General features: G+C 35.8%; 1 protein-coding gene across 11 annotated transcripts in view; it reads right to left on the bottom strand.

The window, feature by feature from the left end:
- The window catches only part of by (focal adhesion protein tensin), a 947,366-nt gene that overhangs the window by 132,003 nt on the left and 799,703 nt on the right, over nucleotides 1–15,660 (bottom strand). For all 11 annotated transcript variants that reach the window (XM_081744677.1, XM_081744683.1, XM_081744695.1 and 8 more), the window contains one exon: nucleotides 9,515–9,897. In XM_081744677.1, the coding sequence (XP_081600803.1) occupies nucleotides 9,515–9,897 (383 nt within the window). The remainder of the gene's footprint in view (nucleotides 1–9,514; nucleotides 9,898–15,660) is intronic.

Below are 15,660 nucleotides of genomic sequence, written 5' to 3'. Positions count from 1 at the left end.
GACGAAAGTTATTGAATAAGAAGTAAAGGGAGATGGTATCATCTAACTGACCAATAATGGCTATCACCAACCGGTATTGTCCAATTCTTTTTTAAAAAGGAATATTTACTTAGTGACCAGAGGTACAGTCTTACTGAAAGAAAAAATGAAAATTGTTTCTAGTTCTCTGCACTTGTGACCTTTATTAAATTCCCTTTGATGGGACTTCTTTTAGGCAGGATTGTTATGAATATTTACATTTGAATTTTTCACTCTTTTTCTTTTTCTTTTTTTTTTAATGCACAATTTCTTACCTAATTTAGCATCTCTTTTACGAAAATATTACTCTTAAAATTCCTAGCCTTAGTCATTACTCTTCTAAACATAAAGATTTTAGCGAACTTTCAAAAATATTTCACGTTTTGATAAAAAAAAAAAAAAAATAGCCCGCTTATACCATGGTTACGCGTGCCTATTACTGTATACATGGTGACAAATGTTCAATCTACAGAGTAACTGCTTAACGGATTTTTTTTTAATATTTATTTGCTCAATAAATTATACATATTTGTAGAACGAAATTAGAAAATATGGTTTAACAGCGTCTCCTGTATCTTTATTCATTTAATCTTACGCTCAGATAACTGCTATAGCCAAAGTCTAACTGCGTTTGCACACGGCAACGATAATATCGGTGGAACCACCGATAATGTCGGCGGTGAAATCGACTTCAATGTATTCAAATCGTAGCTTGCACACGCCACCGATATTATCGGCCGATCCTCCGACACGCAGATGCTGTCGGCCAAGCCCCTGATACTGTCGGCGGTATCGCCGACACCGATTTTGTCGGGGGCAATGTTTTCTTATGATTGGATGCACACGCCACCGATAATGTCGGCCGGCCAGCGGGTTAGATGAAGAGAGTGAGTGACAAGGTGCTGTGTATTTTTGTTTCGTTTCTTGTCCTTCGAATTTTGTTGTTTCCATTTTTTCTATTACAATTGTATATTATTATTATTATTATCTTGTCCTATAAACAACTTCGGAACAGCTTATTATTTTTTACAGTCTCTGTTTTGGAGTAGCTAATTCCCTTTATTAAATAAATATAAAATGTGGGAAGTCTGAAGAGTACTGGTTTCCCTCTAAATAGCTATTACCAAATAGAATATAAGAAATTTAGATAACCAATTTCTTGATTATTTTCCACTCCTTTTTTATTTTTGTTCTTTCTCTCTCTCACACACACATACTCTTTGATGGTATATTTTTCAATCTATTAATGCTTTTAAATTTTAATACATTCTGGAAATTAATTTAAGCGTAATTTTCAAAATTTGATACACTGTAAACATAAGCATATGGAAAAAATCCTGATTATTATTACTTTATTTATTTTCATCAGAATTGTGTGCAGATCACTTTTCCCGGTTCCACTCAATAAGCAATGATTGAATAGAATATTTGTTGACAAGTCAATGTAGAATTATTATTATTTTGAAACGAAACCAGCACAATCACACACTCTTTCCAAAGCTCCAAGGACAAGTGAATTAGTCCCAAAAGCGACAGTCCTATTAGCGACAGGAACTGTTATCTGTCCTATGAGCGACCGATTCATTTACATTGAGATGATTGAAGATGATATGATTCCATCTCGTAAAATATGTTTGCTTCTGGCGTTATTAGCGCCCGAACAACCTTGGTATGAAATATGTACGTGCCAGTGATACTGTTCTTCAAATATTTTTTTCCTCTACTGTGAGCGCAAATAAAACTTATTTTAATTTTAAACTTATTTTAATTTTGAGTTAGATTTGACATAAAACATACCAAATAACTTAACGAGACAACAGGCATATTTCCATGAAAAGTATATTCCTAAGGGTAAAACAATCCAAAAGGTACACAAACTCTTTAAACTACCGCCCCCTATTGTAAGCTACTAAAACGTAAACTAATTGCTTAATTTGCCATCCTCCCTTGTTTTGACTTATACATAAAAGCTTGCGGTGAAGCAATCTGAAATAATCCCTTATAACTAGACGAACTGTTAAGTCCTGCGAGAGATTTGTAACTTGTGTAATAATTTCTTCGAATATACCGTGTTTTTAGATTTCTTTGATATCCTCAAATGGTGAACACCTTTTTTCCATGAACACCCGATGAGAAGGCAGGGGTCGCCCCCCTGGCTCACAAAAATGTATACGTAATATAGCAAGCCACGTATATTAAATACCAGATATACCAGACGTGATACAGCAACCATGGAGATGCCCCTCCCTAGAAAATTTTCTTCGGGCGCCCATACCTCTTTCTGATTTCTTTTTTATGCCATAAACATATTCAATCTAAACTTATGCACCGTGTCATTTTAACATGAAATTTTTAATTATATTAGAATCATAGACAAAGGCGGAACTACTCTAAATATTTAGTTAGTTTTCCCCTTGATCGAGTCAATGTATTCATAGAAATTAATTCAAAAATGTAATATTAGGAAAAACATATAAAAGATTGTTAATATAATGAGAGCATTCTCACGTATTAAATTCAGGCAGAGCGAAATTTTTCATAGTACATTTTGTTAGGTTCTAAATTACATTAGCATAAAACAAGTTAAAGAAGAGAGAACCTTATCTTCTTCCATTATCTTAGTATGAACGAATCGGTGACTCATAGGGCAGTTAATAGATCGAATCGGTCGCTCATAGGACAGTTAACAGTTCCTGTCGCGTATAGGACTGTCGCAAGTGGGAAGACACCGGACAAGTTACTCATTTGGCATTTTCTTGAGTGTGATCTCAACAATAGGGAGGCTTCATGCTTCACTTGTTGCAGATTTTTTCTCTCATTTCCAAAACTATCCCAAAACTCCCCCTTTTTAAAAATAATTTGTGGAATGGCAATTGAAAACAAAGACCAAAGCTATGTATCCAAGTTTTCCCTCTCCCCTTTGTACCGGGATCGACCCCCTGATAGAGTTCTGCAGTTTAGCTGCAGTAACTGAATGGAAAGGTTGTGTATTATTGCATTCGTATCTTTCTAGTTTTGCTTAGATTTTTAGAGATGGCAGGAATTTTTCCATTCGATATTTTAACCTTTATTGAACTTGTGGAATGTAGACCTTGCATATGGGATAAGATAAGATTCAAGGACAGAATTGAAAAGCAAAAAGCATGGCGAAAAGTTTATGCAAGCCTTGCCCAAGATTTTGAGTTCATGGACAAAAAGAAACGAGAAACGACAGGTATGTATGCAACAGCGCAAATCTGTCTTCAACATTGGGGGGGGGGGGTAAGATCGTTCTCATATTATATATATAGCGATGTTCAAACTATTTCTGTAGTCGAGAAACAATGTTGTGGAGGATCAGGGGAGCAGAGTTGTCTTCAACATTTGGAGGCGGGCAGATTTGAGGTTTATTCTGAATGGACATTAATTTCATCTCACTTTCCTTTCTGGCGATCGGACACAATCAAATTTCTCTCCCAAAAAAACACATTTCAAATCGGATTATTGGGGGGGACAATCTCCCCAGTTCCAAGATTGGAGGGGACATGTCCCCTTCATCCCCCGGGATTTGCGCCAGTGTATGTATGGAGCAATGTAAAACAGAATTACTAATTCGAATCTTATCATTTAATCTACTATGACATTAATGTTAATTGCATGGAAAACAAAATAATATACATACAATATGTAACAGTGTTCCAACAAAAATTAAAACTAATATAGTCTGCAATGTACAGCAGCATTAATTCTCATCGAAACGAAAATAATATGTTTACAGCATCTATTTAAAACGGCACTGTTAAATCTAAACATGTTTAGGCATAGGGCTATTTTTCTAAGTTTTGTACCGTCCTCCACACCTCTTCAGAACAGTTTTTGTAGTCCTTGTTTTAAAAAACAATTTTCCCAATTATTATTTTTTTATTTGTTTTCATATATGGAGAAGATATTTTTGTGTGTGTCGCTTACTTCGCTCATCACCGGCAACGATATTGTCGGGGCTTCCACCGATATTGTCGGCGACGTGTGCAAAGTATGCCGACACCGACACCGATATTATCGGGGCTTCCACCGATATTATCGTTGCCGTGTGCAAACGCACTAAGTCACTCACTCTCTTACTTTAACTGTACACTTTTATATGTATACTGAAAGTAAATTGAGGGCCATCCTCAAGAGAGTGATAGGAGGAGGCAGATACGGTCAGTAGGGAAAAAGAAGAAGAAGAAAGGGAAGAAAGAAAACTTTATCATATAGACAATTGTCACGCGTAATTCATTTATTTAACACATAGAAACCCAAGTTCAAGTTGGATTTGGGCGGTGTAAAATGTTCGCGGGCTCCATGTCCTAATATAACTCGGGAATCTGTTTCTTAACATATTTAGATTTTACTAGTTGAAATGACCGTTCTTCAAATGAGGAGGATAAGGTTTATGCAAAATATATGAGAGTAAAGAAACGCGTGAAACAAATAAGTAAATAACGAAGAGGAATGGATAGCTTTATCCTCTCCTGTTATGTAAGACCGCAAGCAACCATGCATTGTTGATTGCATATAGGTAAGGCGTTCTCAGAAACAACCAGAAACACACAAATTTAACCCCTTTCCGCGAATCCCTCTTCGAGCCAAACATTCTAAAAAGCTACTCCGTGCACGATTAGATTTAGTTATTTGTGTAGAAAATTTGCTGACTGTACGTGAATCATTTCTATGGGAAAAGCTGGTGAAAAGCATAGATACACTCATCATTTTATTTATTAACATATACAAATTTATTAAGATACAGCGTCTAAACTTCAATAACTTGAATTTTTCACATTCCCTTGAAAGTCAACATTCCCTTTAACACTCAATGTTAAAATAACCTCTGTAACTCAAATGGTTAAAAACTATAACCTCGATAAGTCGAATTTTAAGAGTTTCATCCCGGGTTAAACAACTCGGTAACTCGAACTTTTGTATCTGCGTACCTCTAGACGAGTCGAAGTTTACCTCTGTAAGTCAAATTTCTCTTAATGTGACCTCGATAACTCGAAGCTAAAACTCTATGTTTTTACGTAATTGTCATTGTTGCTAGTCCCGTCATTGTTGCTAATGTGTACTGTAATTGTTTTCAATTCATGTCTAGTATTTCACTTGCATTTTTACTAGTCACTTTTCATGAGGAATAGTGATGAGCGCAAGTCTTGGTCTTGCAGTTTTTGCAAGAGCCTTGCATGCAAGACCAAGACCAAGACCAAGACCAGGAATCCCGATGCAAGACCAAGACCAAGACCAAGGGGTGAAAGACCAAGACCAAGACCAAGAGTCTTGCACAAGCACCGGCACTACTTGATTTTTTTTTATAGAATGTAAAAAAGAAGGGGATGGATTTCTTGGCTTCAGTAAAAATGATGCAGAAGTGAATGTGGTCCTAGTAGTTTATGCAATCTGTGTGTCGATCTTCCCCTGTAGAATACAGCTACAGTGTGTCATTTTCTGAATTGGTTGTTCGCGTTTTCTGTAGATATTGGTAGTATTCAAGCCACACAGGTGTCATCTTGCGTCATGTGAGCTTTTTTGGTAGACAAACACTGTGTGCGTGGTTTTCTCGGCGTTTTTCCGTTTCCTCCTACTTTCTTCCTTCCACCATTTCAGTCATTTCTCACCATCACTGTCTCCCTTAGCCTTGGTGCATAAACATGGGACGTTAAACTAGATACTTCATTTCATTTCAAAGTATATTAGTGGTGTTCTTCCAAAACTAAAGAGAAATGTAATATTGAACATCGGTAATTCCGTACACCATAGGTGTCGACTACATGGATATGGCCTTGGCTCCGAGACTCAAGCATCCGTTGGAAATTTTTAACGTGTGCTCATAAAATTAATATCGAAATAACATTTTCAAAATTTAATGAATGTGACCTCAAGTTTTATTTCATGAGCGGATGCTTATACGTTGAATAATTGTTTATCAATATAACTTTTAGCCTTCTTAGGTATACGGTACATCGAGGATTGAGCGATATAACATTATACGAGTACTACAACAATAAATCTATATTATAAAATTGAAAGTGACTTTGTTTGTGACTCCTAATCTCTTGAACCACCCGACCAATCTCGATCAAATTTTCAACATAGATTAGTTTTGGGCCTGGGAGTGTTTTCATCATTTCACTTTGACGGTAAAACTTAGGGGGAAGGGAGAGTTATAAAGTAATAAATAAAACTTAATAACTCTTGAACCAAACGACCAATCTCGATCAAATTTTAAACATAGATGAGATTCAAGCATGGAATGTTATTTGTCAGTTCACTTTGACGGAGGAACATAGGGGTTGGAGGAGGAGTGGGAGATGTACAAAAATGAATATAAATAAAAACAAAAGTGACTAAGTTTGTGACTTATTAACTCCTAAACCATCCAACCGTTCTCAATCAAATTTTTAACATTATGAAGTTCGGGACTTGAAAGTTTTCTTAGAATTTCACTCTGATAGTAGAACCTAGGAGGCGGAGGAGGGGAGGGGATTTATATATATATATATATATATATATATATATATATATATATATATATATATATATATATATATATACAGTGTCGTATTTACGATTTTGTATCGGGAGGAGCTTTGTTAACTTTCGGGGGGGGGGGGATTTGCCTGAAAATGTGAAAATTCTGCAAGATATTTAATATACTTTACTATAGTAAGTAAGATTTCGGGGGGGAGGGCTTAAGCCCGGAAGCTCCCTAAATACGCCACTGTGTATATATAGAACTTAATAACCGACCGATCTCGATCAAATTTTCAACGTAGATGAAGTTCAGGCCTGGAACGATTTTTATCATTTTGCTTTGACGCTGCAACGTATGGGAGGGGAAGGGTGAAGATATATATGTAAAAAATAAACAATATAAATGACTGTCTTTGTGACTTCATCACTCTTGAACGAGCCCATCGGTCTCAATCACATTTTCAATCATAGATGAGTTTCGGACCTGATATGGTTTCTGTCATATCACTTTGACTGTGCAGCTTAGGGGAGGGGGAGGGGAGAGATACTTAAAAATGATCGATATTAAAGTGGAATCTATAGTTTTGGGAGTCGTTGAGATACACACTGACACTTCCGATGCCGTGCCTCGCAGAGGAGGATATATATATATATAAAAGTCTATTGAAATTATCGATATTATTGCCGAATTCATAGTTTACGGGGACTCTGAGACGAACAGTGACACTTCTAAAGCCGTTTAAATCCAAATTCAACACTGTAACTTGGGGACGAGGAGGGGAGAGAAATATAAAAATCATCGAAAATGACCGATATCAGAGAGCGCTTTAGTAATAGTAAAAAAGTGACTGACTAACAAAATATATTATTATTTTTTTAATTAACCCAACGAAGTGGGTAATTGGTGCTAGTAAACCATATTCACAAGTGAGACTTCAAATAACTTGGTGTTTGATGCCGTTATTCTGTATTTCCAATACAGGTTAAAAGTACTTATATAAATTGAATTTACACAAAAGACATAGACAGTTGAGTCGTTTTCAGTTTTCACTCAAATTATTCTAAAATATTAAGAAGTTTGATTGTAATAATTATTATTTTAATTCTCTCTCTCTTTTTTTTAGTCAATATTGCTGAACATATCATCATCATCATAGCTATTCTACTATTATTAGCAGGTTACTTGCTGCAACTGAAAAACTTCGACGTACGGTGGTCCTCAGCTAGTCTCTTCGCCTTGACGTAGCAATTTACTGTTTTAATACCTTCCTTCAAATACAGTTTCCTTCGCTTTCTCCCTCTGTTTCCTTCCACCACACTTTCTAGCCCGTCCCTCATAATACAGTTCCTCCTCCACCAATATACCAACCAGTTCCTCTTCCTCCTGTTAACACTATCTAAAATTCTAATATTGCGAATATTTCGAACACCTTCTCATTCGTTTTCCGCTCAACACTGCTAATTCTCTCATTTTTTCTCCATGCCCATGTTTCGAAAGCCTGCAATTTTTCACCGCTTTTGCGTAATATCAATGTTTCTGCCCCATAGAGTACATATTGAAATCAGTAAAACAAAATCTCAATATTTAATTGGAAGGAGTAGCTAATCTTGTTTGAAAAGAAAAATCTGATGCATTTAGAGTGTAAAAATAATTTTGCAATTGCAATTCATGGTATTCCAATAATCTGTGCCGTCTTGATTTTATTTCATGCGTCTCAGGGGTAGCCTCCCCAGTTTGAGGACCAGTGGAGTGTTTGATCTGTTAAAAAATATAAACAGATTATGAAACGTTGTGATTTATCTTATAAGTAGTGAAGCGTGGGCACATTAAAAAAAATGGTCATCACTTATGTTGTACACTATCATCATACTTACACAAAGGTACATTTAGAAACATACATTGTATTTCCGTTATTATTGGCGCATTGTAGAGTTTATTATCCCTTATATCCAGAGTAAAATTTACCTATAAAAAGCATAAGACTTCTTAAATGCAAGACTTGCAAGACTCTTGCAAGCAAGACCAAGACCAAGACCAAGACTGGGTGTGCAAGACCAAGACCAAGACGAAGACCAAGGGTTCCAGTGCAAGACCAAGACCAAGACCAAGACCAAGACCACCCTGGTCTTGGTCTTGGTCTTGCATTTGCTCATCACTAATGAGGAACGAGGAACTTCAGTATCTCGAATTTTTGTTGTGGCCGTCTTGATAACTCGAACCTTGATTACTAGAAAAACTCGATAACTCGAATTTTTATCTATTCCTTTTACCTTCGAGTTATCGAAATCCCACTGTATTTTTTAAAAAAAAGTTTCGGAACATGATGATTAGTGAATAAATGTCTAGATTTCAAATTCTTTAGTACTCTTTCCCACTTAAAAAAAAAAAAAAAAAAAAAAAAAAAAAAAACTAAATACATTCAAGGCAATGAAGAATTTCTAAAGCATAGAAAGTAAACCAGATATTAGGCACACAGGATTATTAAATAAACTACTGGTAATTGTTATTTTCAATACTTTTCGTACAGTATAATGTATAGACTTGAGTGCCTCAAAATTACAACGTAATAAACTATGCATGCACCCAGTTTATCTTGAGCTACTTTCTCATTCCCTCAAATTGTTATTCTTTGTTGTTTTTAAGAAGTTATTTGTTGAGGTCAGTGTAGCGAAAAAGCGTAACGAGGTACTCTCGGAGCTGTAGAAATTCCCAATTGTGATCTATTACCGGACTCCAAATATGTATCAAATTCAAATTAACTATTAATCTAAAGTAAAGAAAACAACATTACAAATTCCATTTATAACAGAAAGATTTCAAGGCCAATACTCTAGAAAAAAAATTCTGGTTTTACGAATATTTGCATGAAGAAAGGTAACTAGTACCAGAGTTCCTCGTAAATATTGTATTTTACGTGTCAAATCTATGATTGCTAACGAGTGTTGTACTGTGTAAAGTCACCATTGTTTATACAAGAAAATTTAAACACTATTGCTTTGCAGTACTTACCATTGCAAGCGTCGTCAAGGTCCTGCCTTGTGAAATGTAGCGTGTAATCGGAAACAGCGCACGTGTGGAACTGGCATTTGAAGATAACTTCCCGAGCTGGAGGTTGTTGGACCCCTCGTCGATGGTAACATTTCAGCAGAATGTCTCCCCGCAGCTGAAGACCTCGCTCAAGACCAATGGTGAATCGTTTGGTGATGTCTGTGACTGTGTAAACACCAGACGTGTAGACTGGCACAAGTCCTTGGTAGATTTTGATGAAAGCCCGGCATCCTCCACTGGGTTCGAACGATGGAGCTCCCAGTACAGAGACATGTGTGAGGTACAAAGGGTCAGCGTTGATTTTAATGGTCCCAGAGAGGAGCCCTGAGAAGTAGTCCACATACCTGATACAAAGAAAGAAAAAAAGATTGTTTTATTGGTAAATTTTGTATTATAATTGTAATTTGGCAACTGATCCGAAAACTATTAGTGCACGAGATCCGGAGTTTGATTCTAAATGTGAAAAAGGGGATTAGGGTGCTTCAAATTCTACCTTAAACTGTAGGTCCACGTCTCATAATATAGCCTTAATGCTAAAAAGGGACGTTAAACTTCAATAAACAACAACAACAATTATTTCCAAAGATCCCGACACTTTTACCTAGCTCGGATTATCGAAAATTCACTCTAGCTAAAATAAATATATAAACAAAAATGGAAAGAAAAGTTTTATACATGGGATGCATCAAAATCTCTACCCCTAACATGGGTACCTTGTCAATACTCACGCGTAATATTTCCTATTTAGTCTGGTTGTAGGCAGGGACGTAGCCAGAGTTCTAAGTTTGCGGGGGGGGGTGGGCATGGAATATATATGGGGGTTATTATATATGAGTAGTTGACATTCTATTCTCTGTTTTGCCAGAATCGTTGTTGAACATAATAAAAAATAAAGTAAATCAACATGCAACACCTTCTCATAAAACAATTAAAACAAAGTAGTCTGTTGCAAAACCCAGCAATGGGGGAGCATCCTCCTAGCCTCTGAGTCGAATCGACCTTTCAGTTTTGTCTTGGTTACAAAAAGTGTATTCGCATAGATTTTTAGCTCTTAGTACCTCAAGGCGACTATAAAGCTCTAATCACTCTAAGGCAGCGTTTCCCAAACGGTGTGCCGCGGCACAGTGGCGTGCCGCGGCTGGGCCGCTGATGTGCCGCGAGGAAATTGAAACAAAATTATTAATTCTATAGCAATCAAATTGCAAGACACAGGGGAAAATGTATTGTATTTGTGTTTCACATTACTATGAACCTCTACTATGCACCTACAATTTTAAGTTTCATACTGAGTTACTTTTCTGTACATTTTAATATTGAAAAAAGTTTGTTATCATTGTTATAGCCATTATTGCTTCTTTATTGTTGCAGACAATTTCGTAACTTGAAATTTTAAAATATCATTTAATCCTTTCGACAAAGCAACCTGCATACAAATTACCTACATTTGTGTTTTAAAAGTAAAAGAAATTTGTTTGTTCGTTCATTATTTAGTGATCTTCCTTTCTTGTGAAAGGTTCGATACAGTTTTCCAAAAAGGAATTGCATTTTTAGGAACCTGAGTCGTATATTTCATTGCAATTGTTGTCAAGTTTTAAATTAGAATGGAAAATAAGCATAATGATTTAGCACTGGGGAAAACCAGCGATCGAGCTTTCTTCTGTGTGAGATCAGTAATCACAGAGAAAAAATACAACTGTATTTTATATTTACAAATAATAATAATAATAATAATAATAATAATAATAATAATAATAATAATAATAATAATAATAATAATAATAATAATAATAATATCTATATGTGTGTGCCGCAAGAATTCAAGTTACACCTGTAGTGTGCCGCAAGTTGAAAAAGGTTGAGAAACGCTGCTCTAAGGGTTGGAAGAACCTCGTAATATTAACGAAGATGACGCCCGGTCCCCAGAGTTACTGATCTTTATTCTTGTTACTGTCTATTTAGTGTTTAAGGAATAGCCTTAAACGGATTTTAAAAATAATCTTTTCTTAGAAATGTAAAAAATTTCAGTTTGCTGTGGCTAACTTTTTCATTTATTGTCGGATAAAAACAATTTGTAACATATAATTTAAATAAATATTTGAGGGGAGCAAGCTAAGATTTGGGGAGGCCGGTGCCCTCCGTGCCCCCCCCCCTTAGCTACGTCCCTGGTTGTAGGTAACTAATAGCACCATCAAAAAGCATAATTACTGCACATCAGAAGTGATTTTGAGGGAAGGGTAGCCAACTCCATGGATTTAAAAATAAAGAAAAAAGAAATTACTGCACTTAAAAATAACGAAAAACAACTTTACCTCCGACTACATTCGGATCAATTATAAGTGCTGAAATATGAACGGAAATTTGTATACTTTTCTTCAGGCTTTCAAACCTAGTGTATTTATGAGGCGACGTTTCGAGAAGACCACCTAAGTTCAAACTCTCAACACTTGTAATCTGAAAATGTTGTAACTTTTTGGATAAACTCAACATTCACCGTTTCCTTTATTCTTTCTTTTTATTAAAACTTTTTTCCCTTAAAAAAAAAACAATGACAGACCACTAACATAACTTTTTTTTCTTTCTTTTAGAAAAGGAGAGAAAATGTAAAATAAACAAGTTGTCACTTATCAGCCAAATTTCTCGTAAGTTTGTTTTGGGAAGGATGAATCACACTTTCAAGATGTGCAAATATTTGAACAAACATATGAAACGAAATATTACGTTCGAAGAGGGCTTTGAACTTTTGAAAGCTTCAAAATTTTTCATAACCACATTATGAAGACATAAGGCATGATCTCTGTCTTGAATGACATTACTTTCTCGTATAATACATACAAGATAATGGTGAATTTGCGACCTACGTTCCCAATTAGCGTTTTTGCTTCTAAATCGAAAGGTTTTGGGTTAATATTCTATGATGGACTGTCGTTATTGAGATTTTTCTCAAGTTTCTCCTGTGTTATACCAGACGAATTCTGTAGAACAGATTATTTCTACACGGCATATAATGTGCCGTGACGAAACTCTGATGTTTGACTGCTGTAATTAATTATGCAAATTCTGATTAAGGAATATAGTGAACGCTTTATAAGGGGGTTTATTATTTATACATTTCAAAACGGTGACAATAAATATTTTACGTTGTTTGATAGTTTATTTCTTTATAATCTAAAATACAAAGTGCCTTACCTATGGAAAGTTACTATGAAAAAAATCAGTTATATTTTCACAGACTGTAAAGTAGGATTTCAGATTGAAAAATGCTGCTGTACCACTTCTGGTACCCTAGTTCAATCCCAACTCGTGTGAATTTGTGGAAGAGAACAGTGTGTTCGTGGGTTTTCTCAAGGTTATCGCGTACTTTGTTTCGCGGTTACCCTTCACTTTCATTAATTATTCGTCTCTTTTAGCTTCAAGGGTATAAATTAAAATCATTTTTTATTTATCTATTTATTTATTTTAAAAGAAAGCAAAAATGTTAAGTTAAATCGCCCACTGAGAACACACCTAAAATACGAATCCAATTCATCATCATCATCATCATAGGTATCCTGCCATTATTGCTAGCTCACTTGCCGCAACTGAGAAGCTTCCATGCTGAACTGTCTTTAGCTGACCTCTCCGCCTTTACGTACGACTTTTCGGTTTGGAAATTGTCCATCAATTGTAACCTTTTTCGCTCCCACCCTCTCTTTCCCGTCACCATATTATCTAACACGTCCCTTATGATACAGTTTCTTCTTAGCCAATGTCTCAACCATTTTCTTCTCTTTTTAATACTATCTAAAATTGTTCATTTCTCCCCGACCATTTCTAATGCCCTCTTATTCATTCTCCGCTCGACCCAGCTAATTCTTTCCATTCTTCTTCATACCCACATTTTGAAAGCTTCCAGTTGTTTTCCATCATTTTTGCGTAATGTCCATATTTCTGTCCCATACAGTACAATACTCCATACAAAGAATTCTATGAGTCATTTCTCAACTCCTTATTCAGGGTCCGACAAACTAGACTTTTCTTCCTCCTAACGACTTCTTTCGCCATTCCTATCCTTGCTTTTATTTCACGTTTGTACTTAAAAAATAACTAATAATACTAGAGGGATCGAAAACTAGTCACCTGTTCTATTTGCCCCCGACCACTTCTATATTTGACACCGACCACTTCGTTCCAATCACCATAGCTTTTGTCTTTGATATATTTATTTTCATCTCATATTCTTCACATCCCTTCCTCATGTTTTCTACCATTTTATTAATTTTCTTTTCAGATTTCCTGACAAATACCATATCATCTGCAAACCGTATACATCTAATCATTCTACCTCCTACGTAAATGCCGTCTTCATTACGTAGGTTCCCTTTCACTTTTTCTTCTAGACAAAATTATATAATGTACGCGAAAGACAGCATCCCTGCCGAGCCCCTTTCCAATTGCACTCTCCTCTGTCATTTCCTCCCCTATTTTAACACTTACTTGTTGGTTCATTTATATGTTTCTTATGAGTCTTCGATTTTTTTCATTCCAATCCAACCGTCTTTACAACTCTCAACAACAATTCTTAATCCATGCAGTTAAAAGCATTCTAGATCAGTAAATACAACATATACGCCTTTCCCTTTTTCTATAAACTATTCACAGACTACCCTTAATAATCCAATTGCATCTCTTGTGCCATTACCTCAACTGAACCCGAACCTATTCCTCTACTTTTTCATTTGTTCTTCCACACAACTTTCTGTTCAACATTTGAAGCAAAAAATTTTTACTGCATGAAATATGAGATTAATAGTTGTATAATCCTCACATCTCTCTCGGTTCGATTTCTTAGCCATCCGTATCATGATCGTATACAGGAAATCTTCTGGCCACTTTTCTGCTTCATTTATTTCACTGCACAGTCGGAACAAGTCTTTCTTTTCCTGCTTTCCCCTATTCTTAATGAAATAGATAGGTGTATTATCTACCCCAGTTGTTTTTTCCATTCCAAATCTCGATATAGCTTTTCAAACTTATCCCGAAGAATACTAAACCGTTTATCATCTTCTCGTAGTTTATTTTCTACTTCAAGATCTAGGCCACACGATCTATCTCTACTCTCATATAAGTCCTCAATATAGGCTATTATTTTTATCTTCCTAAGACTTCGCTTCTCTTGCTGACTACCCTCCAATTCTTATTTTCTACTTACATTGTAATAGCCCCCTTGTTTCCTCCGAAGTTCCACAAATTGTACATAGACACCTCCTTGTACATTTCCTCATATTTCCCAATTATTTCTAATTTCTCTATGTTCTCGCATTTTCTTTTGTAAAACTCTTCTCTTGCTCTGTCTGTTTCTCTTCGTAATTCATTGTTCAACTTCCGGTACATATTTCTGCCTTGTTCTGTATCAACCTGTTTCCATGCCCTCCTTTCCCTCATTTTTTGCAACATATGTTCTGTAACTCATTCTTTCTTAGCCGTTTTGTGTTCGTGGCTTCTTCTGCAGCCTGCTATATGCAAAGTTTAATATGCTTCCACCGTTTGTTACTACCCGCACTTACCCTTTGCTAGATTAAGCAATTTTTCTTTCAATTTTTCAACGAAAAGATTTTTTACTTCCTCGTTTTTTCAACTTTCCAGTATTCAACATCTTGTTGCCTACTTTTCTTCTACTTACATTTTTTCAGTTGAAAATCCACTTCAGCCAGCACAAGGTTATGATAAGAGAAAATGTCAGCCCCGGGGAAGGGTCTTCGCGTTCTTCAACTTATTCAGATATCTGTCCTGAATTATAACATAGTCTACCTGATATCTTCGGCCGTTTATTGAGGATTTCCATGTATATCTTCTTCTCTTTTACTGATTCAACCAAGTGTTCCCAATTACTAGTGAATTCTGTCTACAAAAATTGATCAGTCCTTCTCCTTTTTCATTTCTTTCGCCCATAGTATATTTGTTTACGACACTACCTTCCTGTTTTCCTCCCACAACTGAACTGAAATCTTCCATTACAATTACGCATGCACCTCTCTTTTCTCTGTGTATAATTTCATCTATTTTCTTATAATTTTTCTCTCCATCAGTTGCATGCGAAGTGGTTGGTGCATATGTCTGTATCACCGTTA

This window comes from Thermobia domestica, chromosome 2 (assembly GCF_964235325.1).
Source record: "Thermobia domestica chromosome 2, izTheDome1.hap1.1, whole genome shotgun sequence".
In the NCBI taxonomy this organism is placed as follows: domain Eukaryota; kingdom Metazoa; phylum Arthropoda; class Insecta; order Zygentoma; family Lepismatidae; genus Thermobia; species Thermobia domestica.
This window is presented reverse-complemented; position numbering and strand designations above follow the sequence as displayed.